Consider the following 8,940-nt stretch of genomic DNA (forward strand, 5'->3'; position numbering starts at 1 on the left):
TTATATGAAATCCCCAACCCATGATGAATTATAAAATACACAGATATAAAAATAAAAAGGCATCTATTATAAACAGTAACTATATTAAAGATACCAAGAATATGTTTCCTTTTCTTTATAATGATGAAATAAAATATTGCAGAAGTTAAATGTAGTTGTATTTATATTGCCAAGGTCATATTTCTATCGCATAAGTGGCTACATCTCTAAGGAGAAGTGTATATGTCAACATAAAAATGCAGAATACGTTATTGGGCTCATTAACCAGTTAATCTGCAGATTTTCTGATACTATCCGTTAAAGTATGAAATAGGCGGATAGTCTTTGCTGACTAGTTAGAACAAAAACCATTATATTGGAGCTTGCAGCAAATTTTGGAAATTGTGACTATTTAACTAAAAATCCAAGCTTTTGGAAGTGTTCATCCCATTAATAGGGAAAGTTCAATTTGAGGATGAATTCATAGCGAAGTCATGGCAAAAGATTGAGGAGTTGGATTTCACATTAACAATGCACGCCGTTATTATTCGAAAAATTTTAACTTCAATCCAAGTTGATTCCATAAACTTCCAACGACTGGCCTTGCGATTTATTTATGGTCATCTCAAAGGCCAGACGTACCGGAACTTTTAAACTTTTAAAATCGAATAGTAAATCCGTTGGAATCATCGGTATACGCAAGATCAAGACATCTTCTCCTTTATATTTTCCCTTTATGATTGTTGCCTCAATGACGTTATTTATCACCTTTTTCACAGCCAGTTTTGTTCTATTGCAAATCGAGGTTGATTAATGTTACACAGCGTGATGATAACTGATCCTACTTCTAACTGCAAATCGTGAGGTTGTAGTCCAAGCAATTCCAGTGAATTTAAAAAGTCCATGGGAAAGTTGACTAAGTCATCCTGGTTCATAACGGTGTCGAGTGATTTGAAGGATCCAACTGTCCCGGAAGAAAATTCTGAATGGTCGCATTGAGATCTTTGATGGTCCGCGACGACCTAAGTCTTCTTATCATCGTAAATTGTAATTAATCGAAGTGAGAAGTTCTGGTGCACTTATCAGGAAAGTGTCACTATCACAAAAAGTCAACAGAAAAAGGAGCACATAACTTGAAATGTCACTATCACCATTGTATAAAGAATAGAACAGTGACAATGTTAAAAACATTTAAGGCAATTTTGCACGCCATCTAGTTACTTTTACACTCGTTCTTCATAAAAGTGACCCGTAGCTTAGTGCCATCTGAAATAATGTGAAGTTTTCTTTATCTTCGAAATTCGAACCGACAGTACATTGTTGCCGATTTTACTTTTATTACAAAAGTGACACAAATTACCTATTCGATAGGAATCTTTACAATAGAGAGATAGGGCGTATTTTGAAATTTATGTTTATAATAATGTTATATCATGTATTCATCTCGAACCGAAAATAAACTTAATTTCAGTACTAATTGTCACCAATTTCAATGTATAAAAAAAAGATTTTTGTAATGAGTTCGTGTAGTACTAGCAAATGAAACAAATAATTGTTCATTAATATGTTAATCACTTAAATTTGCAATAGGAAGAAGGATCCTTGCACAAAGGTATATAAAATACATATACATTCCTTTGGTGACTGAAATTATAAGAATTTGCGATTTCAGTTGATTTGATTTGATTTTCCCCTTTCTTCCTGGGAAAAATATTTTTGATTTTATTCCGCTTTCGTACTGTATTAATATATTTGATAAAATCAAAAACAATAGCTTGTAAAAAATTCTAACTATACCAATATTTTAAACATAACGAGATGAAATATACTAAATGTATCATAATACAATATCGGACTAATAATTCCTAAAGTCCTAATTCCTAATAAATCATACTAATATGTCCTTTCTTGAAGAAGTGCCGTGGTCGTCGATATTCGGAACTTACTAAATCTATTTGTTGCTTATAAATCTAAAGATATCTAGATGATAATTTTTTAGCATGAAGGTTCTAACAGGTCAGAGCTCGGTTGGACAATAAACATCTTATGGCATTACCTAATGCTTGGACTTTCAGTTAAATTGTAAACAGACGGATTTCAATGTAAATAGAGGAGGATGAGTTGAAATTTTGTATTTTCAATACAATGTGAAGGTATGAAGTACATTATGAATAAATTGAAATAAATAAATGTAAATAAAAAAAAGTTAGATTTTGGTATAAACGTCAGGAATCACGGATTTTTGCTCTGAGGTAATTGCATCCTTCATATTAGATAACTAAATAAAACACTCAAAATATTAAATAAAGTAACAATAATAACTACACTTTTTATGAAATTGTTGATATAAAATTATAAGAATTATAGACTGAGCGTTTGAAAAAATTATCAGAAACTACAAGTAGTACGGTCCTGTGTGTATTCCTTGTGCATTTTACAGCTAAAACATTGTTAGTGGGAAATTCGAATGGCCAACAAATTGAGTAAATTTATTGTAATTTTAAAACTTTTTCAAATTCTCAAAATGTTTGTTAAAAAGTATGATAGTGTTGCTTCGGAACATTATTCACATTCCAATATTTTTGTTTTCTGGAAATTTTTTTTATAACCAGTACCCGACCTATTTGGACTATGTATTATGAAGAAAATATATAGAAAGTAGCTCTTAATATTGACCACAGAAAGAAATGGACAAAATCCACTAAACATCCTGAATCTCCGTTAAGAAGACTGTAAAACCCCAAAAATGTAGTACATGTAGAATCTACTCGCGATGACCTCTAGATATTCTTGGGTCAAGTAATCACATTTACTATTGAAACACCTACCTACTATAAATAAAAATGTTGATTATTCATTATTCTTTTTGTTGTTGAATATTGGAAATCAAACCATAATCCACACAAATATTTCAATATTCACCTTTTATCGAAAATATAATCTACTGTGAATGGACCTTGAAAAATGGACGATAATTTTTTGCATCAGTTTTAAATCATCTTATTATATATAATATTATCGATGTTCTAGTTTTCAAATTTTTTCATTAATGTCAGCTAGGAACCAAAATTTTATAAAACATTATTCTTCATAATGGTAGCTGGATCAACGCTACCGAAACGTTAACATAAAAAAGATTGTGTATTGATTTACCAAAAAAAAACAAAAAGAATATACCATAATAAGTTTTTCCAATGCCTTGGTAATTATACACCATAAAGAAGCATATGACACCCCACCATTTGATACAAAGTAGGCAATAGGAATTTTCCAGTTGCTATAGATTCCCCTGATCATGAGAACTAGAGCTGCACTAGAAGGGAAAGGCTTTCTTCTAAACTCGCCCAGATCTTCAAAACCCTCAATTAAATCTGTTTTCATGTTGTACTCAAGATTTCTCTTAATAGACATTTCGTCGAAAGTAAGGTGCATAAAATTTTTTTATTGAATCCAGGTTTGCAACGGAAATTGGCAACCCATGATTTCACTGTTGATAAATAAACCCTTGTTGTCGCAAATATATGTGTGTCTTAGGTCCTTTATAAAATAATGACAGGGCAGTTTTCTTTTCAGAAAGTAACCATGGGGATTTCATCTTATGTCGTAAGTGCATATTCACAAGAGATTTTGTAAAATTCGTGAAAGTTCCTTCTCCATACAAAACGTTCGCAGAGAGTTGCGTTTTCATAATCCTTTTTTTTTGTAGCTCTCAATTGAGTATTCAGGTTATTGACTTTTTTCCTAGCATTGGTTAGTTCCTTTCTCAACAGTTCATTTTCTTCTTGCAATGACTGCTTCCTACCTCTAATTCTCATAGAACAAGTTGGAAGGTTTTGTAACTTTTTCAACCACTCTTCATCTTCATGGTTACTGATAGAACTATCTGTCATATCAATGTTTCTGGAATGAGTCGGGGCAATAAAATCACTATTTGAATATATTTGTGGATGTGAGGAAACATTCAATTGGATTATTTGTTCATCCAAATTTTCCCTATACGATTCACTTTCTGAACCTTCATCATTTTTGTAACGGAATGGTACAGCAGTAGTAGGCAAACTTTTAGATTGACTAATATTTTCACTGAAATGTTTGCTGCAGATCAGCTTCTTTCTTAGTGATTTCTGGCTTAGGTTTGCCAAAACAGCATTACCTGAAATAAGGAACATCAATGTTAACATACATATTTATTGTAATGGTGTGGTAAAATATTTTTTTATGTTCAAAAACTTGAATTCTTGGTATGCTCACAACAATGGTAAAAACACTCTCATACTTATCTTTAAAAAGGGTTTTTAAAATCATACAAAAAAGACCATTCAAAAGAATTGTAACAAAACCAGAAATAAAAAATATACAAATAAGTATATACGTACCAAAAATATTTAAATAATCTGATGTTAATATAAATATTATATTCATTGGCTTTGTATTGAAAGTTACAGATCAATGCAAAAATTTGGATAAGACCAATAAATAAAAAAACTCTTTCTAATAAAGAAAAAAAAATTGTCCTATCAACTACTACTAAAATACCTACTTATAATCGTTTTGTCAGTTTTGTGTAAAGATATTTATACAATGGCCTCATCATACAATATTATTTATTGTATTATCTATTTATACTTTTTGGATTGACCACAAAATAATATAGAAATGTTAAAACTGAGCTCATTGTTGAGTTAAATATATTTATATTACTACTGGTAAACAAATCTGTTATAGGTAAATCAAGCATGAGTCATATATTTTTGAAATTATAACCTATTAAAATGCAATACAAAAAATATATCCAAGACGTCATATTTAATATAGTTATAACGTTACAAAAAAGACACCAACTACTACAGTTGAAAATATAAATTGCTCTTCTCCAGGATTTTTTATACGTAACATTTTTTAAAAATAATTAATTTGTTCTATAGTTTTAAATAGGCTGTTTCTATTATTACTGTAGGAAGCTATGAATAGGTAAATCGTGAAATAAATAACTAACATCAATATTTGTTGGGATGATAAATTCATTCATAATGTGCGGCTGGAAAAATTTACTTGAGGAGCTTGTTGCTACCTTCAACTGTCAGAAATTATATTTTACAATGAGACCATAAATGCTTACAAAACCATCTGTTTGTTTAATGGTATAATAAAAGCAGGCAAAAGGTCTACTTATCTGAACCAAGTATGTATGGTCATAAAAGCGGGTACTTACTAGCAAATAAAATTATCTCTTGTTAAATGTGTTTTTTGCAATATACCTATATAATAAAATTGAAACTAAAATTCATTTTTATTGAAAGTATTCAACAATCCTAAGATGGTATATGGCATTACTATATTATTACCCTTAATAGATATGAGGAAAAAAATGAACAATGGACAAAAATAGTGATTATATTATGGAGGGACATTACAATGGTTAAAAAAGTTCTTTTTTATATCGAAAACACCAGGTAATGTTAAAAGTAAAGATCTCAGTACATTTTTTGACAAAATCAAAACGAGTATCTACGACAGAAACGTATTTAAGAATAATCATTAGTGATGTTAGTTATTCGAGATAAAAGTGTGCTATATCGCTTAAATTGTCCAATAATTATAATTAAAAACCTATATGTTTGCCTCATGAAGGCACGAAATGTAGTATCGAAGATTTGGCGGTACATGTCTATAGTATATTTGTATTCAAATAAAACTAGTATTTGATATTATTTCATTCAAACATTCTATGCTGGATAAAACAAAAGCATAATTTTCATGTATAACTTGAGAATGGAGGAAATTATAGTTTTTTCCCTAATTGTTACTTTTTGTCAATCTGTTATGGCATACAATATAGTATTATAATCATATTATAATATGTGATAAAAAAACATTCTATATACATTTGAACAGGTGAAATTTTTGCCTCATTGACATGATAATTTCCAAATATAAACACACAGACACACTACCTTATTATTATGTGTTTAGTTCATAAACATAAAAAAATAACAAAAAATACTATTTCAATTTTTGTGAAATATAAAAGTTCTGTCCTTTGTATTCGGTTAGTTGTGTTTATGTATAAGTTTGAAATATTTTCAAAAATGTTTTATTCTATTCTGTTTGCCTTTACTATAAAGATGGCTTCTAAATTTAAATTTAGCTATGATTCAAGTACTTTTGATAAGTTTATAAGATTGAATGGATTTGAAATTTGTAGTAAATCATTGTACTCGCAATGCGACCATAATACAAATAAACTCATTATCAGAAAAAACTGTTGGACGATTTTATTTGACGATAATTAAATACCTACTTATGTTTAGTATTGAACATTCATTCACATTCACTATTTTTTATTCCTTTATGAAAAATAATCGTCTTAAGAATAACTCACTCGAGTGTATGATCCATTTTTGACATCTGGTAGGGTCATTCACAGGAAATCGGTACATTTCAATTGTAGGATTTGATCTCTTACTTAGTCCACACTTGAAATAAACACACTTATTTCCAGCCATTTCAAAAAAAATTGAAAAGAAGTGATTATTTGTTATATAATTACATTTTAGTAAGTAGTTCGCTAAATATACAGTTTTCTTTTCGAAATTGTAAGCTGTAGCATTTATACATCTAACGCCTCTTATAATTTGAATAAAATAACTAAGAGAGTAGTGATGTATATTAATTGTAATAATATTCACTTACCTAAGAAACGAAATATATATCCAGATATCAAAGATTCTCAAATAAAAAAATAATCCAAATGCACAACCAACGAAACTCAACAATAACACAACAAACACAATACAATAATGAATTTAAATTGCAACTTTGCTATAGGCACCCAAAATAAGAAACTTTACAACACAGCTTAAGGGTTGAATATAATATTTTAAATAATTTTGGCGCCATCTGTTATTGGGGTAATTCGGCAACCAAAGCTAAGAAAACACATAATTCAAGCTACGATGTATAGTAATAAAAGACGTGTTTTTGACGCCAACTCTCCAATGCCATCTATTGGTGGCGTCCACCTCGTCAAATAATATCCTCATAAGGTTTACCTACTATCCTATTCTTTATACAATGCTATCACAAAGGATCACCGAAGTAAAGAAATGGTAAGGACAAAAAAACTTTTTCCTTATCCTTCGCACGTAGCGTAATCGTCATTCACAAAGATAGAAAGATGCACTCTTTGTCTGAAGTATCGATCGACATAGAGGATGGATCGAAATATTAGTTGGTTGTCAAATGTCAAATATGATGATTGCGTTCAGAAATTCAATTTGTGACAAAACTTAAGATTTATCAATCTGCATAAAAATAATTTGATGGATAGTTAATCTACCAACTGTGGTTAGCTAAAATTAAGTTTATTTTTCACCTCCTAAGAATAAATATGTAGTTAGAAAAATATAAAAATTTTAATTAGTTATTCATTTTAAACCACACTTTCAATTTGATTTCTGAACGACAGTTAACACATCCAAAAAAAAACGAAATTTTTGTTTTTATTTAATTCCAAGCATTTTTTTATTTATTCACCTTTTAAACCTTCTCATAATTCAAGACCATAATTAGCCAAATCGTTCCAGCTGTTCTCGAGTTATAGATATATATGAGGATGATGAGTAGAAGACTTAGGTCGTCGCGGCCAATCAAGGATCTCAATGCGACCATTCAGATTTTTCTTCCGGGACAGTTGGTTCCCTTCGACACCGTAATGAACCAGGATGACGTAGTCAACTAACCCACGGGGTTTTTAATTCACTGGAATTGCCTGAATTACCACCCCACAATTTGCAGTTAAAAGTATGTTGCATAACATTAATCAACCTCGACTGTGCAATGGAACAAGACTGGCTTCCAAAAAGGGAATGAATAACGTCATTGAGGCAACAATCATAAAGGGAAAATACAAAGGAGAGGATGTTTTGATCTCGCGTATACCGATGATACCAACGAATTTTAAACATTTACAATTTCCGGTACGTCTGGCCTTTCCAATGACCATAAATAAATCGCAAGGCCAGTCGTTGGAAGTTTGCGAAATCAACTTGGAGTGTCCATAGTTCATCAGAAAGCTTTAGATTTATTAACAGACATTATAATAACTGTGTGTGCCTGTCCATATCTTATTGAAACCTTATTAAATAGCCAGTATTTTAGGAAAACTCTGTTTTGTAAGTAAGCAACATAATATAACAATGTGATAACGAGCATTTTTTTTGTTTCAATAAAAAAATGGTTACTTTTGTTTGTTTTAAGTTTATTTTATACAAAAGTTTAGGTCTTTTATTTTTTGATTGAGGAAGTACGAAGTCTGCCGAGTCAGCCAATTTGAAATAAAAAAGCTTATATTTGCACTTTACCTAGTTAGTTTGCATAGTAACGAATAGTACATCGTTGAATTGCGGAAGATGGTGGACGAAACACTTCAAGAATCAAGAACTCACTAAAAACAGCTTATAGTATAGAAGAAGTGTCGCCAACCTGACTCTGATTTACAAAACTACCAAGGCAGGTGCTCTGTCCAACATAATACCAGCTACAGCAGTACTTGCAAGACCTATTCGACAGGTAAATGTAGCGAGTTGGCCTGTAAACGCCCAGAACTTCAATTTATCGGGACTCATTTCCTGAAAACGTGTTGTTTTCAGGAAGTTACAGGAATACAATCACATATATTAATTATTTGAATCTTATAGGAACTTTACACAGATGCTAAAACAAAAAATTATACGGGTTTCTTGAAAATTGTATGCTTAAAATATGAGGAATCCAATTATACATTAGAAATTAAATATTTTTTCTTAAAACGAAGATTTCAGTGTGATTTATTAGATACTTCCAAATAGGGACAGATTCAGAGATCTATGTTGGGAGTTAGGGGAGCGACAGTCTAGAATTGTTAAAAAAGGATCAATTTTTTGCATATCCCTAAGTTAAGCTCAAAAGTTTTAAGTCTTT

At 30.5% G+C, this 8,940-nt stretch overlaps 1 protein-coding gene across 1 annotated transcript; it reads right to left on the reverse strand.

The window, feature by feature from the left end:
* Window positions 1–910: 910 nt before the first annotated feature.
* LOC130448803 (uncharacterized) lies at window positions 911–4,527 on the reverse strand. Its single transcript, XM_056786328.1, has 2 exons — window positions 4,356–4,527; window positions 911–4,132 (listed from the first exon to the last, which is right to left on the reverse strand). Exons 1-2 carry the CDS (start codon window positions 4,399–4,401, stop codon window positions 3,576–3,578), a joined length of 603 nt encoding a protein of 200 aa, XP_056642306.1. The 5' UTR covers window positions 4,402–4,527; the 3' UTR covers window positions 911–3,575.
* Between the last annotated feature and the right edge of the window lie 4,413 nt (window positions 4,528–8,940).

This window comes from Diorhabda sublineata, chromosome 9, assembly GCF_026230105.1.
Source record: "Diorhabda sublineata isolate icDioSubl1.1 chromosome 9, icDioSubl1.1, whole genome shotgun sequence".
Lineage (NCBI taxonomy): Eukaryota > Metazoa > Arthropoda > Insecta > Coleoptera > Chrysomelidae > Diorhabda > Diorhabda sublineata.

Bases quoted from the DNA above. Each gene is read 5' to 3' on its own strand.
- LOC130448803 (XM_056786328.1), bottom strand. From the start codon at position 4,401: ATGAATATAATATTTATATTAACATCAGATTATTTAAATATTTTTG. The intron at 4,133-4,355 runs GTACGTATATAC...TCCTTATTTCAG, and splicing joins AGATTATTTAAATATTTTTG to GTAATGCTGTTTTGGCAAAC.